Raw genomic sequence first — 24,424 nt, 5'->3', positions numbered from 1 at the left:
CATTCTGTGGTGGAGCTATTTCTAGCAGTCTCTTCCTCCCTTCTCTTTTCTACTCTATCACACAACCTTAGACACACCCCACATCAAGATCAGAAAGCAAATAAATTAATCTTCACATTTTCTAATCTTTGAAGACGGTTAGAAATCACACCAAAATCTGCTCCATTAGAAATGGACTAGAAAGAAAATCAGGAGTATCTCAAGAGGAAGGAACAAAAAAAAAAAAAAAAAGGGAAACTGGAGTAAAATTAGAATGCACCACACCATAACTAAAATGATGATGACTGGATCTTTTCAGAAGAAAGTAACTAGTTTACTAGGGAGCCAAACCAGGGAGCCTAGTTTGCTGTGAATATATTGTGGGGGTTATTGACCAAACATGAGGCTTACTGTAAGACTTACATGAGGCTTGTACACACATGTATGTAGGTGTCAGGAGAATAAAAGTTTCTAAGGTTTGGCTTGTTATGATTGCAAAAAAAACCCAACAAACTGCTGCTCCCAAACATAAAAATGTATTCAAAAATCAAAGGAACCAGTCTTATGGAACTATTCCATAGCCTGGAAAAATATCTAAATCTGTTTTGTTCCCATTAAAATAAGGATAGTAAGTATAAGGCAGACAGAAGTCATTTAAAAAGAAGAGTGGCCATAACCCAGGAACATCATTATTATAATAAGCTAATAATTCAGTGTCATTTCAAAAATGTAACTCAGAGAAGTGATAAAAAATTGGGACAGCACCTACAATGCAAAATAGTGGGGTACAAAATTGAAAGTCATGATTAAAAACTCTTAGGGAGGTAAGCATTTATGAGGAATCAACTGTGAAATGTCTTTTTGTGGCCTGTATTTTCATTTTTTTCTTGCAAGAGAAAATTTAGAATGGCAAAACAATCTATTCTAATCTGAATCCTTGGGGAAAAAATTCATATATATGAAGCACATGATAGAACTGAGTGATTCTGAAAAGGGATTTGTATTAGTCTGAGTTTTAGGTTAATATTTAATAGTCTTTTTTGTGTAGAAAGTTGATGCTGATGTTCTACCATTAACCAAACAGGAACCTAGAAATAGATATGTTTCCTCTAGAAGCGATCAGTTTGTGTTGATAAAGTCACATTTTGGGGGGCCATTGTCCTTGGGAATAATCAAAAAATTATCTGCAAGGCAACTAACCAAGGATGAAGGAGGCTGCCAGTATCCTTAGAAGAAGAGGGAACTGAAATCTTGGAGGATAAAAACCATTAATTAAGAAGTGAACAAAATACCATGGAAGTACAAAGTAGAAAGGGCCCGCTGGGCATTTACTTGCTACTGGAGCTGAGGAGATAGAGAGAAAAGGGGTGTGGTGTCAGCCTGTGAAAACATAAAGACTGCCACTCTTCATTAGTTTTCCATTAAACATAGAATAACATCTAAATTATCATGGCCTATAGTGCCCTATAAGATCCACCCCTGGATACGCACCTGTATCTCCTATCATCCTTACATCTGCTGTGCCCCTTGCCAGTCCTGAAACAGGGCAAGACTGCTCTCACCCTTGCACCCTATGGACTTTGTATTTATGCTCTTGCCCTTCCTTTTGCCAGGAGGACACTGTTCTCTTAGACTTCTGCATAGCTGACTTTTTTTTATTCATTTGAGTCTGGACTCAATTATCTTATCACTCCTTTGAGGGAGGTTATAGCATGTAAGGTTGCTGAGAGCATTCTCCATTGTCTGAGAACATCCTTGTTTTCTTCATGGCTAAAACCATGCCTGGCACACTATGGGCACCCATGATGTGATGAATGAAGATGTCATCTGAAGAGAGTTCAGTGGGGATATCACTTCCCTGTTTCTAGATACCATATTTCAGATGCAACTAAGATCATATCAGCTTTTGGGGGGAAGCTATATCACTGTGCTGTTTGTGTTGACCTTACTGTTAAGTAAACCCCTCTATAATTTTTCCACAAAATCTTCTCTTTCCCATGTCACCTCCATTTTCAATGTATAATTACATTTCTACATCCTAGGATGGGATCTTATATTTGTCATTAATCAACTTTATCATCTCATATTATGCCAGTCATATATGTATTATTTGCTTGTCCTGAATCTACTTCATAAGTTACTCTGCCTCCATATTTCATGTTACTTAAGAATTTGGATTTCTAAATTTCCCCCAAACAGAACTCAGAAGCTCCTGGGTTTCCAGTCTTTAGAAATCTCAGAAAGTCCTTTGTTCAGCATGTGGAAACTTACCAGACTTCAAAGTAACTTTGGAAACTGAAAAAGTCAGAGATAAATTATTTAGCAAAGAGGAAATGTGGGACCTGAAACTATAAAAATCCTTAAACAGAGCACTGGCAGTAATTTCTCTGACATCAGCTATAGCAACATTTTTCTAGATATGTCTCCTGAGGCAAGGGAAATGAAAGCAAAAATAAGCTATTGGGATATATCTAAATAAAAGTTTCTGCACAGTGAAGAAAACAATAAAACTAAAAGACAACCTACTGAATGGGAAAAGATATTTGCAAATGACATATCCAATAAAGGGTTAGTATTCAAAATATATAAAGAACTGATACAACTCAAAATCCAAAAAAACAAATAAGCCAATCAAAAAATGTGCAGAAGACATGAACATATATTTCTCCAAAGAAGACACAGAGATGGCCAACAGACCATGAAAAGATGCTCAACATCACTCATCATCAGGGAAACGCAAATCAAAACTACAATGAGAGTATGGAATTGTTGAATCACTATACTGTACACCTGAAACTAATATAACACTTTATGTTAACTATCCGGAATTAAAAACTTAAACTACAATGAGATGTTACCTCACAGCTCTTGAAATGGTTAAAATAAAAAATATAAGAAACAAATGTTGGCAAGGATGTGGAGAAAAAAGAACCCTCTTGCACTGTTGGTGGGAATGCAAAGTGGTGCAGCCACTGTGGAAAACAGTATGAAGGTTCCTCAAAAAATTAAAAATGGAACTACTCTATGATCCAGTAATCACACTACTGGGTATTTACCCCAAAATACGAAAACACTAATTCAAAGGGATACATGCACCCCTATGTTTATTGCCACATTATTTACAATAACCAAACTATAGAAGCAGCCCAAGCATCCATAAATAGATGAATGGATTAAGAAGTGGTATATATATACAATGGAATATTATTCAGCCATAAAAAGAAATGAAATCTTGCCATTTGCAACAACATGGATAGAACTAGAGAGTATAATGTTAAGCAAAATGTCAGTCAGAGAAAGACAAATGCCATATGATTTAACTCATATGTGGAATTTAAGAAACAAAACAAATGAGCAAAGGAAAAAAAGAGAGAGAGAGAAAGACAAACCAAGAAACAGATTCTTAACTACAGAGAACAAACTTATGGTTATCAGAGGGGGAGTACGTGGGGGAATGAGTGAAATAGGTGATGGGGATTAAAGAGTACACTTACCATGGTGAAAACAATTATTTAACAAAGAACAAGGAGTTCATCTGTAAAATGATAAGATTGGTGTAAACTCTACACAGGTGTAGGACAATAATTGAGAATGAATCATTCTCAAGGACAGAGCGAGCATTCGCATGTTTATGATGAATTTCCCTTCCATTTTGCTAGCATATTTCTTAAGCACAGTTACATGGATGGTAGGTGATGCAGAGACAAATCATGGAGCAGAAATCAGGAAACATGGTTTCTAATATTACTGGGTTAGCCAATTGATGAAATAAACTCAAGGAAATTGCCAACTTGCTAATCTGTAAAATGGGGTTAAAAATGCTTACTGATATGCCTATAGCTTTGTAAGAGTCAAACGAATTAATAACCAGAAAGGACTTTTTGAAAAACAGAAGGTAATATTCATCAGATCATTAATATTTTTTTACCATAAAATTGCTATAGCATAGATCTTTCTAAATCTTTATACGGTCTGAATTCTGAACCCTAACTTAGTACTAGAGTCTATAAAATATTAAAGTAGATTTTTAAACAAATATACAATTATACATATCCAAATGAGTGTGGCTTTTTCAAAATAATCACCTTGGTAGATGTTGGCATTGCTCAGAAGAATTTTGTAACAATTCTTTTTTGAGCGGTTTATTAAAGTCAGTTCATGAACTGCCAGAAAAAGAGACACATGACTTTGTATATCTCAGTTCAACAGCCAGCTTCGTTCACTCAACTTGGCTTTCTTTAGCTTTGTTTACAGGAAATCAAATCCACTCTCAAAATATGAAGAGTAGTTACTGATGGTATTCAAAATACATTACTTCCCAAAGTGACTATTTCTAACAGTCATTTGGATGGACAAGTTATGGGATGGTTATTAAAAAATCAGTTACATCCAATCACAACTCATTTCAAGTGATACTGATAAATTCGACAGGTTGAGAGAAAAGCAACAAAGAAAACATAATGTTTGGAAAATAATATGTAACATAAGAATATCTAAACAGTTGGTATTTAAAAAAACTGAATAAAAGGATAAATAGTAGTTTAAAACTTTGGTCAATAATATGAAGATTTTTGGGGCGCCTGGGTGGCTCAGTTGGTTGGGCGACTGCCTTCGGCTCGGGTCATGATCCTGGAGTCCCGGGATCGAGTCCCGCATCGGGCTCCCTGCTTGGCAGGGAGTCTGCTTCTCCCTCTGACCCTCCCCCCTCTCATGTACTCTCTCTCATTCTCTCTCTTTCAAATAAATAAATAAAATCTTTAAAAAGAATAATAATAATATGAAGATTTTTTTGACCAAGAAATGTAACTAGTAGTTTACCATATCTCTGTATATAACGCATAAAGGAGGAGACAACATAAAGGATCTAGTCAGAGTCAAGAAAAAAAAACTTTAGTGAAAGAAGTTTATACAAGATCAGAAATTTCATATGGCTATATCTGTAAACATCTTGGCTAACACATGGTTATTTTCTCACAAAAAAAACAGTCACAGTGTGATACGGTTACTTTTTCTTAGTAAAACTGTCTTTCAAAAAGATTAGACTTAATTTCACTTAATTTCCTTTGAATGTAGATGTTAATCTTTCTATCAAGTGGAGAGTGTGCATTCAGTCATTCAAAGGCCTAACAGGTTTCCATTTAATTTCCTCTATTTGCTTATAAACAATATTGTTGCACTGGAATCAGGATGCTTTTCAAAAATTAAAACCTCTTCCATTAAAAGTAACCATCCATTAAAGTAATTTAAAATAATGTAACAATTGACATGGTAATTGGAATTTCATTGAATGGATACTAAGAGCATATGTTTTCTTATATATTACTCTGAGAATATAGAGTTTCTATTTTTTTCAATACCCGCTTGCATATTGTCCTTAAAATTGAAAAGGAAACACTCATTAAAGCTAGGAAACAAGAAACTGCATAGTGGAAAGAAAAATATGTCTATTTTAACTAACTATGTGAAACAGTTCCGATTTCCATTTAAAATAACTTTGAATGGTATCAACTATTCTTCCTTCATAAATCATAGCCTGACTTTAAAGTGAATGAAGATGGAAGAAAAAAATATCATTGAATAACTCTTGCCCACCTACCCAATAAAAATTTAGAATATAGTGTGCTAAATTTTTATCACCTCAAGACCCCCATCAATAGAGCTGAAGCACCGAAGTCTTCCTGTGTGTTACGACTGCAAGAGAATGTCGGTAATGCATCTGCACTCATGTGGAAACAGGGTCATCATCTGCTTCAATTACTTCTTTTTCCCTAGTTTTAATAAAATAATACAGCTCCTGATCACATTAAAAAATTCCACATAAAAAATTTAGCTTGGACTAGTTCCATTAGAGCAGCTTTGATTATTGTTAAGGGCTGATCTGGTCATCCACGTTTAGTGAGTGTCCATCACGTGACCATGACTCTTCATAGTAAATGCCCACTATGCTCCCTCTTCCTGTTGTATTTCAGGATTTTCTATTAAGTTCAGTGACAAACCCTAACAAAAGAAATGGGATTAAAAAAACCCACCCGTACAATCTCAATGAAGGCACAGGTCATAATTGTACATGAATGAACTGATGGCGTCCTATAATTTCCGATGTTCTGAATCAAAGTCCTTAACAGATTAAATTGTAATGGCAATATCATTAAATTAAGCTATAGAAACCCAGAGTCATTCAGTGAGAAAAAAGGTAGTATAGTACTTATATTCTCTATCTATATACAATAGAGGAATTGAACATTTTGTGATGAAACCTATCACTAAAAGCAACTGACTCAGTCTGGGTTTTGTTTGCAACAGAAATCTCTACCTAGTTTTTTTTTATTAATAGAAACTGCAAACTAGTACTTAAATCAGAGGAAAGGGATTTGGGCTCACCAGGGCTAGGTCTGGGACTAAAAAACTAAAACTAACAGTAAAAAAATAACAACAAAGAAACCAGTTTTAACTCATTAAAGTCCTCTCTTCACACTACATTAAAGGGCAATTGTGCAAGTTATTTATTTACCATCCTCTTCATGGATAAACAATTGGTAGCCAGAAGCAAACTTCTTTTTTTCAGAGTAACCCCCAAAAGATTTTAAGACCTCAAGAGTTCATGAAGAGTTTGAAAACATAATTTAACAAGGAGGTATTTATAAATTTCAGTATTTGAAATTTACTAATAATTTTCATCTGTCCTTTTTAGAGCTCTAACTTGCATACTCTAATTAATGAAAGCCTATCAAGTAAGAAGAAAAATCATATTTCAAACACACTGGAGTTTGCATAAATAAATTAGAAGTCAGTTTAGTTGACTGACAAAGTTGTAACAGCAGTTACCCAAGAACACAAACCTATAATCGGTTTTGAACCTTACTTCTTGGCCACAGTATTGTATCTGGTTCTGTTGTAATAGTCATTTTCACTCCAAAGATGTACTAGGGAAATGATCTGGAACCCAAATTACTTCCTAGCTAATTCCTTAGTTTTTATAGTCAACATTCACTGACGCATTTTGAAGGTAGAGTTATTGGATGTTTCACCACTGAAATGTTAACATCCTTGTCAAAGCAAGTTACAGAATAAGATAATAGAAATAAACAGTGCCAATGTGAAATGCTACATTCCTAGAAATGGTAAAGAAGACTTCAAAAATTACCCACTAAAATGCAACCTGAAACCCTAAAAGGCATTTCTGTTTATAAACTGCAAGGCGATCTACAGTATTTTGTAATTTTTATATTTCAGTTAGCTCTCAATTAAAAATTGAAGCAAGTGATGTTACAACAGAAGTATTTTCCTTCCCTGATTCACCATCTTCAATTATTTATTCAAATGTTACCTTTTCAATGAGGCCTCTTTTTTTCACAGCACTTACCATCATATATACCAAATATACTTAGAGTTCATATTTATTATATGTTATCTTTCTTCCCTCTCTAAAATGTAAGCCCCAGAGGTAATGGACTTTTGCCTGTCTATTCACAGAAGAATTCCAAATTCCTAGAACAGTGCTAGGCATGTAGTAGGTTCTCAATAAATATTTATTGAATGAACAAACGTACAAATGATTCTCTGTGATGAATGATGACTAACAAAAAGGCATGTTCTATTGCACTTATCCAACTTACGAAAATATTTTAGCTTTCCATTTTGAAATGTCCATACTTTTTCTAAAGTCACATAGAAGGTCATAGCTGTTGAATTCATTTAAAACTGAATTTGAAATTACTGACTAAATCCTTATTCCAGTAGTGAACTCACCTACTTACGCAGTCTATGTACGTGCATTAAGATCAGGATCAAAATATTTATGTCACTATTTCTGTACCCACTACTTCTCTTTCTACACCCCAGTGTATCAGCACCACCACCCTATACTTAAATACATTTCATTTGTCTGATCACATCTTGTAAAAAAATGCATTTTGTCAGTATGTACTTCACTCCTGAGTAGAAATAATTGGAAAGATAGATTTGACAGTACTCAACTCAGAAATATATAAGTGGATGAGCTCTTCAAGAGAAATATTACAGAACCAGAGAAGGGGACCTATATGGTACGAGCCAGCAAACAAATGGCATCAGAGAAATAGAGGGTGATGATGGAGGGTGATCTACCTTGAGGTGTATGAAAAAAGATATGAACTAACTGCTGGGGAGAATTTGATGTGGATTTTTTTAAAAGATAAATAAAAACAGATGCTGACTAGCACCCAAGGCCCAGCTAACATTAAACACTGTGAATTTGAAGTAAATCCAATTGGCAGAGTTATTTGAATTTCTCTAATAATATTCAGCAGCCCAGAAGTATAGAAAATGAAAGGTTAGATTAACCCAGGACTAGGGAGCAGAACAGGATGAAATTCAGTTACAATGGAAGAGACACAGAAATATTGCACATTCTCTATCCCATTCAAATGTGATGCCAAAATTCTAAATTCAAGGGTTTTCCCCTCTCATAACCATCCTAAGTATATCTTAATACTGATTTTAGTTCAGTTCAGACTTTAGCTAAAATTGGGTTAAAAATGTGTTCTGGCTAAATAAAACTCTGACTCAAGCTAATGGTGTGGAATTTATACATAATCTTTAATCTTCTACCAGTTGAAGCCTATGTGCAGAACTTCACATTTTTAACCAAATCATTTGGGAACCAATATTTTACATAGCTGGAAAGTCTCCCTGCAGTTCCTAGTGGGAGCTGAAGGGCAAGTCCTTTGGCAACCATTTGTAGACCCTGTTAACCCTTTCATCTCCTCTTCACAATCCGGTTAAAAAAAAAAAAAAGCAGAACTCCAACACGTTCATTTAACAAATTCATTCAACGAATACTTAGTGTGCTTCTGCCATCTACCAAGGAGTCAATACACTGGGTGACCAGTACTTTAAGATGGAGCCTGGCATGAAAAGATAATTGAGGAAAACAAATTCCCTCTTTTGAAATCTGAGCCAAGAGATATGAAGCTAAGGAGGCATTTCATGTGGAAGTTGGAGCTGAAAAACCACCAGGTAGAGGGGACCCAGGTATCATGCCGCAGGCAGAAGTACAGAGGAGGGAGAAGCAAGGAGCAAACTATGGAGAGAGAAAGAGTGAATGGAACTCTAGATTCCTCTGAGGGAGAAATCACATGGACCATAAAAGAGAGATGGAGGAGATCTCGCCTGAGAACTGCCCACCCCCCCGGGTCTTACAGTTCTAGTGCCAGGGTCCCCTGATGCAGACAATACAATATGCTACATTTTCTTAAGGTACTCTGAGTGATTCTCTGCTTCTTGATCTGAGATGGGCCTAAGCAGAAACCACAATGTGAATGATTATTTCACCAAACATACACATTTTTGTGAGGACACATAGTATTCTACATATATTCATATACTGTGGTCCACACACCAAGTACATCTCTTCTTGGAAAGCATGTTGACTTATTTCTCTCTGTTTTCACATTTCTTCTCTTCTTTGCATCCTTTCTCTAAGGAAGAAGGTGTAGCCTGAATATGTAAGCCTCAAGTAGGTGGGGAAGACCTGCCTATTGCTGATATTCTCACCTTAGAGGTTCTAGGAGGGGACGGGCAACATGAACCGTTGGAAGAGCACTGGTATTACAGATTTGAAACCTGCTGTCTGAGTTCTGGCTCTAGCACTCGTCATGTGACTTTGGCTACATTCCTTTAATCCTCCAAGCCTCAGGTGATGTCAATCAAAACAAAGGCAAACCTAAAAGATATTGTGGATTCGGTTCCAGACCACCACAATAAAGCAAATAATGCATTAAAGTAAGTCAAATGAATGTTTTTGGTTTCTCAGTGCATATAAAAGTTGTGTATATACTACACCATAGTCTATTAAGTATGTAATAGCATTATGTCTAAAAAATGTACATACTTTAATTAAAAAATACTTTATTACTAATAAATGCTAACCATAACCTAATCTTTTAGTAAGTCATAATTACTGATCATAGATTATCATAACAGATATAATAATAATATTTTTAAAAGTATGAAATATTGTGAGAATTACCAAAATGTGCCACAAAGATACAAAGTGAGTAAATGCTGTTGGAAAAATGGGGCCAGTAGACTTGTCTGATGCAGGGTTGCCACAAACTTTCAGTTCGTTTTTTTTTAAGATTTTATTTATTTATTTGACAGAGAGAGAGAAAGAGAGAACGCACAAGCAGGGGGAGGGGCAGAGGGAGAAGCAGACTCCCCGCTGAGCAGGGAGCCCGACATGGGTCTCGATCCCAGGACCTCAGGATCATGACCTGAGCTGACGGCAGAAGTTTAATCCACTGAGCCACCCAGGTGCCCCTCACAAACCTTCAATTTGTAAAAAATGCAATATCTATAAAGTGCAATATAGTGAAGCACAATAAAACTATTTCACTCTCAGGTGAGTGTGTAAAGACTATCTGTAGCATCAGCTAAAAGCAGCACTTGGTAATCTTAACAATCTTCACCCCCATGTGTGACCTGCCAAAGATCACATGTTGGGAAATGAGCAAGCATCTTTTCTGGGACCTACTCACAACCCACTCGTATCTTCCAGTCCATACATTTCTCCTTGTTCGTGAACGTAAATTCAGGTGATATTCAAGCCTGGACATACATTATCTTCAGATTTTTCTTGAAGTTGTTGCTCCTTGTTCTTTATTCCTTCCTTCCTGATGTCTCAAGATACTGTCTTTAACATTTCTTTTCTCAGGAACCTCTGTTAGCCATTCTTTTAGTTCTGGTCTCCTGGCAACAAATTCTCCTAGCTTTTCTTCAGTCAAGACTGTGTTGCTTTCTCCTCCCTGAAGGATATAGGATTCTGGGTTGATAGTTCTTTTCCTTCAACAGTTGAAAAATATTGTCCCACTTCCTGGACTTTTACACTTTCTGATGAGAAATCTATTTCCATTAAAATTGTTTGTTCCCTCTAGGTAAAATGGTTTTTTTCTTGCTTCCAAGGTCCTTTTTTATCTTTAGTTTTCAGAAGTTTGACTATGATGTGTTTCAGTATGGATTTCTTTTTTTTTTAAGATTTTATTTATTTATTTGACAGAGAGAAAGAGAGATAGCGAGAGAGTACAAGCAGGGGGAGTGGCAGGCAGAGGGAGAGGGAGAAGCAGTCTCCCCACTGAGCAGGGAGACCAATGTGGGGCTCAATCCCAGGACCCTGAGATCATGACCTGAGCCGAAGGCAGAAGCTGAATCTACTGAGCCAACTAGGTTCCCCAGTATGGATTTCTTTAGATATATCATATTTGAGGTTCATTCAACTTCTTAAATCTATAAGGGTTTTGCCTTTTTGCAAAAAATTAGGAAGTTTTTAAACATTATTTCTTTGTTTTCCTCTCCTTCTGTGACCTCTCTGAATGTTCGATCTTTCATTATAGTCTCACATTTCCCTGAGGCTCTGCTCATTTTTTTTTTTTTCAATCTTTTTTCTCTGTGTTGTTCCGATTGGTTAATTTCTATTGCTCTGTCTTCCACTTCACTGATTCTTTCTTCTGTTTTCTCCATTCTGTTGTTGAGCCCATTAACTGAGTTTTAAATGTTAGTTATTATAATTTTCATTGAAATTTCCATTTTGTTCTTTATACCTTCTATTAGCATTCTGATACATATTATTTCCACCTTAGGCTATATTTTGTTAAAGGATGTTAACTCTGATTGTCAAATTGGAACACAAGATATTTGTTCTCCGTAATAATAAAACAAAAAACAAAATACAACAAGATATTTGTTCTCCAGAGAATATAAGTGAAGCTAAACTCTGTGCTTCCTAATTTCATTCAGTGCTAGGTAGTAAGAATCCATATTAATGGAGTATTACCTGAGAGGTCACAGTCTAGTCGTCATATGAAAAAGTTTATCCCTGGGTCAAGTCAGACCATCTAAATCTGCATATCTAGCCTCAGAGAAATGTTTACACTATAATGTGCCAAGGCACTGTACTGGGCCTTTTCTGAGCAGCATAATGACAAGCAAGTGTATAAGTCATAAGTAAAAAATTATATGTAGGAATTCTATTAAGAGTATAATGTACTACTTCTCAAAGTACCCCTTTATGACAGTAATGGAAGAATTTTTCTCAGCTCTGTACCACAAGAAGTTGAATAATCAAATTATATTTATATTTTTAAAGTTATGAAACCAATAATTTTCTTGCTTTGGCTGCCAGGAAGTTCAGAGTCAAATTTGGTAATCCCTCCAGTACATTATGGAATAGATTTTGTATATTGGCCTTACCCGTGACTTCATTTTATTTTTCAAACAAGATTTTACTTTTACCCAGATTTCTTCATGTATTTGTTTTTTTCCCCAGTTCTACAGTATGCATTTTGTTACCTGATTTCATTTATTTTGGAAACAGGGAGATAAGCGAATATATTTTTACAAGATAGAAAGTTTGTAAGCCCTAACTAAGACAGGAAATAAACCTCAGGTTTGTTCTCGACTCACAGTAGGAACTTAATGAGTGCTGCCATTTTAATCCCACACCCCACATTTTAATCTCTTTCTCAGGAGACCCTGCAAGAATATATCTGTTGTCACATAATTTACACTAGATGTGTTAGACAGAGCTTTTTGAAGGAGCAAACACAAGTACTACCTGGAGGACCGAGGCTCCGCTATGGAGAAACTGAAGACCACTTTCAGCTGAGTCAATTCCACCAGTGGCCAAAATGGAAAATCCAGGCAAAGCACGAGCAATGGAGGTCACGGCTCTCAAAGCAATAGGTCTGATTGCTGTGCCTACAGAAAATGAGAATAATCAATGGTTAGCACATTGAACATTTGAGCATACTGCCATATAATCATTATTAAGTAATGGTAGTGCTGTACTAGACAAAAGTCAATTTTCCTTATCTTTACTTTTTTTTTAAGATTTTATTTATTTACTTGACAGAGAGAGAGAAAGAGAGAGCGAACACAAGCAGGGGGAGGGGCAGAGGGAGAAGCAGACTCCACGCTGAGAAGGGAGCCTTATGTGGAACTTGATCCCAGGACCCCGGGATCATGACCTGAGCTGAAGGCAGAGGCTTAACCAACTGAGCCACCCAGGCGCCCTATCTTTACTTAAGATGTGTGTGTGTGTGTGTGTGTGTGTGTGTGTGAGAGAGATACATATACATTGCCATGTTTTAAAGTATGTTAATTTGTAAATGGATATGTATGTATTTTAAGAATTTTAATGCAATTATTGCAAGCAAACATGTTATGCAAGTGGGTATAGCAACTTTGGAACTCCTGCATAAAATACATGCATAATACAATTTGATATAGAGTAATATGTAAAAGATTATATGGAATATTCAAGCATCTGTTTTAAAAAGAACAAGGAACAGCAGATTTTGAAAAAGAAAAACAATCACATACAGTGCATAAATAGACATACAGCTCTGTTATGTTTCCACTAAGTATAAAGCAGCTGGTGTGAATAGAGATACTGTGAAAACAAGCAAGGTGCTGATGAACTTACAGATTCCATATTGCTTTTTACATGTATTACTCACAATTTGATGAAATATAGTGAACCTAATCTAATTTTTCATACATTAGAAGGTTTCCACCAAGGTAAGGACAATTTACTAGAATTCAGTAATTAAAGAGAATGTGCTTAATTTTTAAACTTCACTCAGCCAGACACTACCAATACATTATTCCCTAATCATAATGAAAACTTCATGGATGGACAGAACACTTGGGGGTCATTTTTTAAATGATTATATTGTATTAAAGCTGCTTTCAACTCTCAAGGGTTAACATATCCTGAAGTAAATTAATGCTTTCATCACATCGGAATATAATTTGGTATTTCTGGTGTGGATTCATTAAGTCATTGTTCTTTAAAGGTATTTTCTGAACTAAAAATAGTTTTATTTGTGCAAGAATTTGACACTGCCTGAAAAACACAAATAAGCAACTGGTAAAATCAGCCTCATGTGGTGAGTACTTTATCATTACCTCCACCACCACCAGCATCTTCACCAGCATGATCAATACGTATTTATGGGAGGGTTCACTTTGAGGAAGCACAAAGAATTTTCCTTAGTATTAGTGGACTTATTTTTGTCCTGTTCACATCCATTTCAGATGATATTAAATTCATGTGTAACTGATGCTTTTGCATTTAACACCAAAAATGTTTGTGGAAATGTCTGTTCCTATTGCTCCCACACCTTAAAATCTTCCTCTAGATATTAATGTTTCTTGGTCAAGAATGCTCAATGCTGAGACTTCAGAATTCCATAATGGACACTGAAATACAAGGCCGTCAGTTAGGGCGAATTAGAAACTGAACATCAAGATCCTATTTCTACTTCAAAGTGTTTATCAGTGACTTCTTCATCTGTCTGAGAAGGTAGAGAAGGTAACAGAGTAGACAGGAGAATGCATAGCAAGAATATATACCCACACTGACACCCACATACACATTTACATGTACGAATCTTTAGCTGTACTAAAAAGAAATCTGAGTAAGAATAAAAGTTAAAGAAAAACATTTTAAAGGCAATCTGAAATTTAAATAAATCTTTTAGATTGACATATATCTATCTGCATAATATAACAGATATGTTCAATACATGCTAAGCTGATGGCTTCTTTACATACGTGTTACTTTCAAGTGATAAACACTGGGATTCTTTTTTTCTTTTTCTTATGTAGTTGACCCTAGAGAGTAAAGGAAATTTGAGCTAAGCAGATAAATAATTTATTTCTAACTGCACTGTTAGAAGACTATCATTAACACTAAGGGATAAAATTTCAAAGTGGTACACAGGGATTTGGCCACATATTCCAATTGATATTAATGGACATCAAATGGCAAAATCCCAGAACACAGCTTTGAAAATTTAACCAGTTACATTTAAAGGGCAACATTATTACACAGGTGTTAAAAAACACCAGCAAATCCTCAATGGCATTTGAAGATGTTCAATTAGGTCAATAAGACATTTTCTATTTCATGTTTTTCCTTCTTTACTAAAACTTTCTAATCTACCTAATGAACATGAAAACCTTTCAAACTAATAAAGACATCTTCTTAAAAATTAAGAGTAATTATGTTCTCTCAGGAAATGTGATCCAAAAATGAAGAAATGGGTCCTTCTGTTCCTGGGTAATAGTAAATTCAGTTTTTATTTCCATTATAAATTCCATTTGATTAGTTTTCTTTGTAACTCAACTGATTTAACATGAAATATAATCTACCTTCTCTCAGAGAGCATTTTTATGGGGAATAGGTTTTAAAAATGACTTTTATCTATCATGAAAGATTTCTGGAAGGAAATCTTTTGAAAGTATATAAAAGGATCTTTCTAAATTGTTATATAGAAATTTCTTTTTAGTTTTAAAATGACAGGAATAAAGAAATAAAAAGTTCAAGATAAAAATAAAAGTTTTGGTATAAGGAAAACACATATTATCAATACTATACAGAGTTGTACACATGTCAATTAGAACACATAAATATCTCCAGGAGCACAGCTATTCAGATAAGGATTTTTACGATTTTGTCACTGCTCCAGTAATTAATGATTTTAGACCAAAGACCAGGGAGGAAGAAGCCAGTTTGAGAGGCTTAAGGAATTGAATGTAGACTCCGTCTACAAGAAAATGACAAGGTTTAAATCAAGAAATTGAAATCCTATAAGCTTAAATGAACTCATAGGCAACATGCAATTTAAATTAAGCCCTCATCCACATGGAATGGCCAGATGAACCCAAATTCAGTTATATCAAGCCATTCTGTTCCAACCATGTGGAATGCTCCAATCAAGGTCAAGCCATTCTCAATTCCCAAATTTTGAAACAAGCTGAAGGTTTAAACAATCAACCAAACAAACAAACAAAATGAACGGAGTTCCAACACTGTTGCCAAGAGCTCTGACTGGTTCTAGAACAACCTACTAGAAAAGCTGGTGGACTAGACTGAACTGTAACTTTTGACATCTAATCAGTCTAGGCCTTCCTTAGAGTCACCTCTTGAAATGCCAGTCAATGTACTGAAGTCATAGATCTTCTCTGAGAAACTTCACAGAACATTTTTGGATTGATTCCTCTTCTAGAAAAAACATTTTAATAAGCCAGAGATTTTTTAATTAAAAGTTAATCAACCTGATTTGGATGAATTTTTTTCTTAAGAAAACGATAGTATCACTTGCCAATATCATTTTAACAATTTTTAAAACGCTACCATTAACAATAGTGTTATGTATTGATATGTAAGTATTAAGGTATTATGACTTACTTAATCAGTTTCCTTGTACAGGCCTCATTTATCCATTCATTTGTCCATCTGTCTATCTAAGAAATGTCTATTAAGTACCTACGCCTTTAAAAAGAAATTGTACTAAAACTGAAAATCTTTCAAGAATGATCCCAGTTAATCAATTCGTGTCCTTACCATGTTGTCATCAATGACAGATACACAAAACACTAGTCCCTCTGATTTTAGGAGGTAGTTTTAAGGCAAATAATATGAATCCAATTATTTATTCTGTACAGATGTTCCATTAGGAAAAATTCACATTCATTTAAGCATCATACATTTTATAAATACTATTAATATGAATTTTAGAAAGAAGGCAATTTGAGGATGAACTAGTCACAGCATCAGACAGAAAACAGGGCCCACCGCTTAGGTTCAAATTCTAGCTCCACTATCAGCAAGTTGTGTGACTTTGTGAAAATTTCTTAATCTCATGTACCTCTGTTTTTTTCATCTATAGAATAATAAAATTACAATCACAACTTCATAGAGTTTTTTTGAGGATTAAATGATTTAATATATATATAAAGGGCTAGCAGGGATAAAAACTGTACAGATGTTTGCTATTCTGATCTGTACTACCACAAGGACAATTGATTTCAGGGGGAGCATTTATTCAGTTTACTTTGACAGTGCCTGCTATGTTTTTGCTGTAATGCAATTAAACCATTTTTTTTTATTAGAGACAAAAGCATGATGCCTATGATGGTAGAGCTCAATATCCCCTGAAACCTTACGAGGACCACACATCCAGCCTCCTAACAGCTCTCATTCAGTAGTGTCATAACGTTGTTGGTGAGATTACTTTAACTGACTCCAGAGGCAAAAATCTCAAAGGCAGTCATCAATATATTTAAGAATTTTGTTTTTGAGAATCCAAAGGTCCAAGCACTAAACCAATATAGAAGGATTTTAAGGACAGCTTCAGAACTCAAGTTTATTGGTGAAAAGGAGGTAGAGCTTTACTTTGCATGACTAAATCCTTGAAGAGTAAGGAATTTTTAATGGGCAAGATAGTGTGGAACATATGCTAATTTTGGATAACTGGAATTTTGAATAATTGAGTTTAATTCTGTTTGTTTTTTCCCTAATCATTTGACTCCTAGGACAGCTACTGTTGCACATTTAATTGTTAGAGCTAAGTCCACAATAAACTCCCTGATAATAGCCCTAGCTGGCAATAAAACAGAAAGTGGGTTATAATACTCACTCATGCTCACTGTGTATACAAAAAGGAAATGTAGTTTTAATTTGCTTACATTAATTAAAATACAATGAATTAAGTAGATAACAAATTCATTAGAAATTGAACTTTGCCTACCTAATTGTTAATAATTTTAACATCATCTAGAAGAAAGAAAATATTAGCAAATCAAGCATTTCAAGGATTTAGGAGTTGAAAGATTGATTTTCATAAAATACTAAAATACACATAAGTCAAGCACCAAAAAATTTATGCTTTACTAAAACAAGTTTAAAATGTTAATGAACCTAATAAACTGATAAATACATGAAGCATAGCTATTTAAAAATACATCTTTACACATGGATTAAAGTCCTCTGAGAAAATTTGCATAATTCAACCAGAAACTGAAGTACTAAAAGGATCCAGGGTTATATGTAGAGATATGAAATTTAAAGAGGAGAAATGGGAGAAAGAAAATCAACTGTTTTATGTCGTTGTTATTTTACTTTCATTGGGAAAAAGTGAAAATTATCTTATGAAAATGTTTGAATTTTAGTTGACTATTTCAAGAATTTTTTCCTAAGTCCTTATATCTTTATGGTTATGTTTATTTGCTTCATAATATATTCAATATGTTCACAGTCAATTCACATTCAGTAACTTGGTACCTAGCATGTGCCAAGCATTGTATTTTGAAGCAAAAGAATTAAGACTACTCATTGAAGAGGGGGCCATTTTCCTTTCTGACAGTATCAGCTGCTGGTAGTGGAAGGATTGGGAGCGCCCATTCAGGGAGTGGTTTCCATGTGCCAGACCTGAGGCTGAGGCTTCATACAGTTGGTGAAACGTAACCCTCATGATGCTGTGAAGGTAGATGCTGTCATCTCTATCTATGTGAAGAAAGGGAAGCTCAAACTGCATAAATAACCTGTTTGATGTCACACAGTTTAAAAGGGATAGACTGGAATCCAACACAAAGTCTCTGTGCCATGAAAGTCCGTACTCTTCAGCTGTTACTGAAAAATGACAGTGCAGCATTTATGAAGAGGATCATCTTCATACTGTCTTTGCCTGAGAAAGCCAGTATCAGTATGGCCTATGGCCTAATGCTAAGAGCCTAGGTTCTAATGTCCAACCAATGAGGTGTAAGTCTCAGCTCACTTACTTTAGGTAAGTGTGACTTTGAGCAAACTCCTTAACTTCCTAAAACATCTGTTCTCCCTATCTGTGAAACAGGGTCATTAATAACAATATCAGAGCAAACTGGGAAGAATTAAATGATACAATTCACCGAAAGCACTTGGCATAGTGCCTGGTTCCTAGTATACATAGGCTAATATTACCATCAAAGCTAGAGAAACTAAGCAGAAAAATAAACATTCAGCTACAAACATGTGGGGATAAACACTTAAGGGGTGTTAATTAACCTCTTAGATCTCAAGTTTGGAGATTCTCTTGTAATCCATATGTCATTTCAATTGTAAAAAATATATACTTTGAGTCTATGATTATAAATGCATATATTTGTGTAAGTAAATCTTTATTAGGTTTATAATGCAATGGCAATATCTAAATGTATATGTCTTTTCATCCAGAAACTCCACTTTGAGGAATCTATTCTATTAGTACATAGACACAAAGTTACATGTACAAAGATCTTCCTTGAAGTATCATTTTTCATACCAAAATAGTGAAAACAACATAAATGACCACCAACAGTTATGCTATTAAATATAGTTCATATACATACAATATCCTAGAAATTTTTTTAGAAGATTTTATTTATTTATTTGACACACAGAGAGAAAGTACAAGCAGTGGGGAGGGGTAGTGGGAGAGGGAGAAGCAGAGGAACCTGCTTTCGATCCCAGGACCCTGGGATCATGACCTGAGCAGAAGGCAGACACCTAACTGACTAAGCCACCCAGGTGCCCAATATCCTACAAAATTTTTAAAACCAACATGGATGGGGGACCTGGGTAGCTCAGTTGGTTGCGTGTCCGACTCTTGGCTTCAGTTCAGGTCATGATCCCATGGGTTGTGGGATGGAGCACCACCCCCTATCAGGCTCTGTGCTCAGAGGGGGGACTACTTGAAGATTCTCTCCCTCTGCCCCTCCCCCCACTCACTCTCTCTCTCTCTCTCTCATAAATTAAATCTTTTTTTTAAAAAAAAATAAATAAATAGAAAAAATAAAACTAACATGGAAATATCTCTAGTATAAAATGTTGAAGTGTTAATAACAAGTAGCAGAACAATATATATGATGTGGTCCCATTTCTGGTTAAAAAAAGTATGATTACATTTAGTATGTAGGCATGTAAATGTATAGAATGTTGAGTTTTAAACTGTTAACAGTTATCTCTGGGGATGGTGCTGAAGAAGTTTCAGGTTTGATATCTATATTTCCATATTGTTTGATCCCTTTAGATAAAAATTGTTTATAATTTAATTCTGCATTAAAAAGTGACTAGTTTTTAGAATGCTCCTAAAATTTACAACACAGGAATAGGCACTATCAGATTTTCTGTTGTGGAACTTTTATAGAGGGGATGTGCAATGATTCTATACTTTGCACATTCAGGAAAGTACATTTAGTCCTTTATCCAACATTTTAAGCAAAATATTAACAAATTCAGAATATGTCTAGAACATAATGATCTCTCCCTGCCTACGCATACACACACACACACACATCATAGTGTATGAAATGGCTAAAAGGAATCCCAATAGTTGTCTTCAAATATTGAAGGTAACCATAGAGAAGAGGTTTCATCCATGCTTTTCTTAAAAAGTAACTGGAACTAATGGTTAAGCACACGTTATTGGTTTTATTATTATTATTATTTTATCAATTTGTTGCAAATCCAGCAGCACAAATAGCTACATTGGGACATCCCTATCCCTTGAACCTAGATGGATAATTGGTGGGTAGAATACAATAGAAATGACCTCTCTACTATAGGAAATATTAGATTAGATGATATCTTTGAATTCAAAATTCAAGAACACTATGAACTTTGTCATGGTAGTTTAAGAAGAAATTTTACATTCTCTGTTCTTTCCAATAGATACCAGCGATGAAGTTAACTTAGAAAAGAACCAAATATGAGTTAAAATAAAATTTTAACATTAAATACATTCACACTCAATATAGAGACTCTTCTTTTGAGTGCTTTCTAATTGCCAGGGCTTTTCCTAAGTGTTTCTGTATACATTGTATCAATGACATTACCATAGATATTTTTTGTCCCCATTTTTATAGATGTGTAAACAGGACTCAGCAGAGATAAATATCTCACCCTCAAGAGATCACTCAGTTAGAAAGCGTGGGTTCAGTATTTGAATGTAGGTCAACTTGACTGTCAATACCACGCTCTTAGCCGTAATGTTATTCTTATTCCTTATTTTATTTTATTTTTTTAAAGATTTTATTTATATATTTGAGAGAGAGAGAGAGAGAGAGAATAAGCAGCGGTAACAGCAGAGGGAGAGGGAGAAGCAGGCTTCCCACTGAGCAGGGAGCCCCACGCGGGGCTCAGTCCTAAGACCCTGGGATCGTGACCTGAGCGGAAGGCAGACACTTAACCAACTGAAACATCCAGGCACCCCTTCTTTCTTATTTTAAATGTTTGGATATAAATTAAGTTACAGAGAGAGGAGTCAATAATTTTGTGACTCATAAAGATGTATTGTCCAAGTATGAGAAAACTAAGAATATTAGCATTATATTAATGTTGTCTAGGAATTAGAGTCAAGCTTTCTTGGGTTGTAACTAATTGTTATAAGTAGAGTGACCATATGACCTAGTTTGCCCCGAAGAGTCCCAGTTTATTATACTTGTATTTATTTGTAATTACCTGATGTAATTATAAATAGCATCCTCTTTCAGTCTAAAGGTATCTCAGTTTGAATGATTAAATTATAGTAATAATTATATGCATGAATTATAGCACAAAGATAATTATGAAAGCAAAGTAAAATTGGTTTAGAATAAAACCATAATCTATAAAGAACCCAGAAACTAACTATACTGTCTAAGACTAAAAGAATGGCATGAAGAGATAAATGTCTTTAAATCTGTTACGAGAGGGAAAATATATGGCATTCATATGTGGTATCTAGGCTTAATTAGTCTATATGTTCTTTCTATTTTCAACCTGTAGGTGGCCACCACAAGCTACACTTATTAAACAACTCATTAGTAGCATTTTCAATACTGTCATCTTCAGATAATTAGCAATTTATTTAAATAACCAATTTCTGTAGAAATAATTGCCATGAAATGCCCTGAACCTACTTTTTTATAAACTATAATAAAAGTGTTAAGATAATCCCTGACATTTGCAAATGCCATTAGTTCACCTTTCTTTTTGCTAGTCCTATAGCATTATGTTTAAACAATTACCTGATAACAGAGCAGTTTAATGAAACAGTACAGTAAGCACATTCTTCAATATGGCCAGTGAGGACATTCAGATTTAGAAAGAAATCCAGCGTGCAGACATGTTTACACAGAGAAAAGACACAGAGCCAAAAGAAAAAACATTAATGAAATAAGTACATTGTTGCAATTTCCAACTTGGTTTAGTTTTCATTATAGATGCTGCAACATATGCACTCTCTTTGGAAATAAGAATGAGAGTTCTGTAAACTGATTGATGTAATGGGCTCGTATAAATTAAAATCATATGAATCTATGAATATGTAAAAATATACTCATCATATTATTTGTTCAGTAACCTCCACATGGGAGAAAAGAAGCAGGGAATTTTTCTTACTTTCATTTTAAAATGTTTAAGTTTTTGCTTACAAAATGGTGCAAATTTTCAAAGTTGACGTATCATAGAAAACCGTAAATGGTTTTTAGATCTCAACTGGTATTTAACATTTAAAGTGGACCAGAGTTCTTCCTTGCTATTCAGTTCTCTATTCCACTAAGAGGGCGCAGACAACGTTTCTGAGTTGCCAGTGATAAAACTCTTCAAGGCTTTCATAATTTTAAGCTGTTGCCTTTCAAATGATAAAACAGAATTAGAATTCAAAGCCAATGGTGATATCATTTTATGGCTAAAAGGAAATAATCTGAGAGTCTAGTGAGTACTAGTCGCTACATTTTTCATACATTATGTATATCCTCACAATAAGTCACATACCCATTATCCCCATTGTACAGATGAGGAAATTCAGGCTCAAAGAGTTTAAATCATATGTGCCTGTAAGAGAGGCAGGGGCGTGTGGTAAAATAATGTATTACAACAATAAAACAATCAGTATACAGTATGACTGGAAAATTCACTGCTACATTTGAATCTGAGGGCTTTTCTTTATTTCCAGATTACCATATGCCTCAGTCCTTCCCAAATAAGTACTGCTGGCAGTGCTTTTAGCATATAAATATAATGAGTTTACCTACAAATACAAATATATGGACTATTTTTAGAAATACACATATTTCCTTAGCCAAGAAATTCAGAACCATGACAGACTTGGTGAAAGTGGTGTATAAACATTTCTCATGGAATTCTGCCTATGGAATGTGCAGGGCAAATGTTATCATACCGGATAAAAATCTCCCCAGTCTATGTCTACTCACGTCTACCATGGTTATCTGAGAGAGAGGAAGAGGAAGATTATAATGATGATGATAATGCTGACGACCAGAACTACATTTTACTCATGGAGAATCCAGACTCATTCCGAAGTGAGCATTTTTCTGAAGACATTAAACACACACACACACACACACACACACAACAACAACAACAACAACAACAGAAAGAGTTCCTGCATCCACTAGGATCACATTATTTATTTCTTTGGAAATCCATGAATTCTTTTCTCTCTGAAATTCTGTACTCTTTTCACTCTGTGGGTGGTTCCCTCGCCAGGGTGTCCGTGGTAATACTTGCCTTTAGTGTAAAACCTTCGCTTTCATTCTCGGGAATACATTCTCTTTTCACTTGACAATGAATTACATGTGTAAATCTCTGTGCCCTGTGGTCAGGCTGCATTCCTCAGAGTCTGCTGAAACCCAGGCCATACAGCAGGCAATAAGGTTTTGTTCTCTTCAAAGATAGTAATGTGGACAAAGACATCTCCAGCTGGACCCTATCTGAACCCTGAGAACCAATGCTTTCTCTAAACTGCCTGGGCACTTTGCAGAGGAGGGGCTCTACTCATTCATATTTGCTCGACTGATTAGTAATTGCTCCCTTAATTACTCGACAATAAAATTTCATCCTAAATTTCAATAGGGCAAAAAATGAGAAATCATTTTCAGTCAAAATTATGTATTGTACCCAGCACTGTGTCAGCTGCAAAAAGGCAGCAATAGAGGTGCCTCTTCTCAGTGAGTTTATGAGGCTGAGCAGAGGAGATACAAACATGGTCGATGCATGTCCACGGCCTGATTGTTGGGGGCAGAAGAGTCAGAGGACAGGATGAGCCAAGGACATTAAAGAGGTGCAGGAAGGCTTCATGGCAGATGAAGGACTTCAACTGGGCTCTTGAAACATGGTCTGGGTGGGTCTGGGGTTGAGAACTAGGCTATTTCAAACCTGGAAGGGGTTGGGGACAGATGAGCCAAGTTGCAGATATACTCCTGAACAAATCATGTTCATGAAACATGGTAATAGCAAAACTAAAGTGGCCTCGCAGGCTGGGAAATTGTAGACAAAGCATTTAGATGGGGAAAGGTGTTGCCTGGTGAACAGAAGAACAGCCCTTCCCTCACCCCCCAGCTACGACCACCATATTTTCTTTTAAAAAGGCTTTTTAAAATATTGACCTGGCATAAGAAAAAAGAGGTTTGACTTTCAGCCATGTCTTGAACAAAAGACATTATAGTATAAAGTAAGTCCAGATTTATTTTATTGTTAATAAAAAAAAATTCTTAGGGAAAACTAAAAAGAATATATACCCTATGTCCATGTCCCTGGCTGTAGCCTTTCTATAGATTATAAGGATCTTTCTAAGTTGATTAAAAAAGTAATAGGATTTTTATC

At 35.2% G+C, this 24,424-nt stretch overlaps 1 protein-coding gene across 1 annotated transcript in view; it reads right to left on the bottom strand.

Annotated features, from left to right (window-relative positions):
- Positions 1 to 24,424, bottom strand: part of DPYD (dihydropyrimidine dehydrogenase) — an 800,443-nt gene that overhangs the window by 137,938 nt on the left and 638,081 nt on the right. Inside the window, exon 19 of the mRNA XM_045897134.3 lies at positions 12,569 to 12,711. Coding sequence (XP_045753090.1) covers positions 12,569 to 12,711 — 143 coding nt within the window. The remainder of the gene's footprint in view (positions 1 to 12,568; positions 12,712 to 24,424) is intronic.

The sequence above is a fragment of the Mirounga angustirostris genome, unplaced genomic scaffold (assembly GCF_029215605.1).
Source record: "Mirounga angustirostris isolate CCGP_5_RB_7025 unplaced genomic scaffold, mMirAng1.0.hap1 SCAF_4, whole genome shotgun sequence".
Classification (NCBI taxonomy): Eukaryota; Metazoa; Chordata; class Mammalia; order Carnivora; family Phocidae; genus Mirounga; species Mirounga angustirostris.
This window is presented reverse-complemented; position numbering and strand designations above follow the sequence as displayed.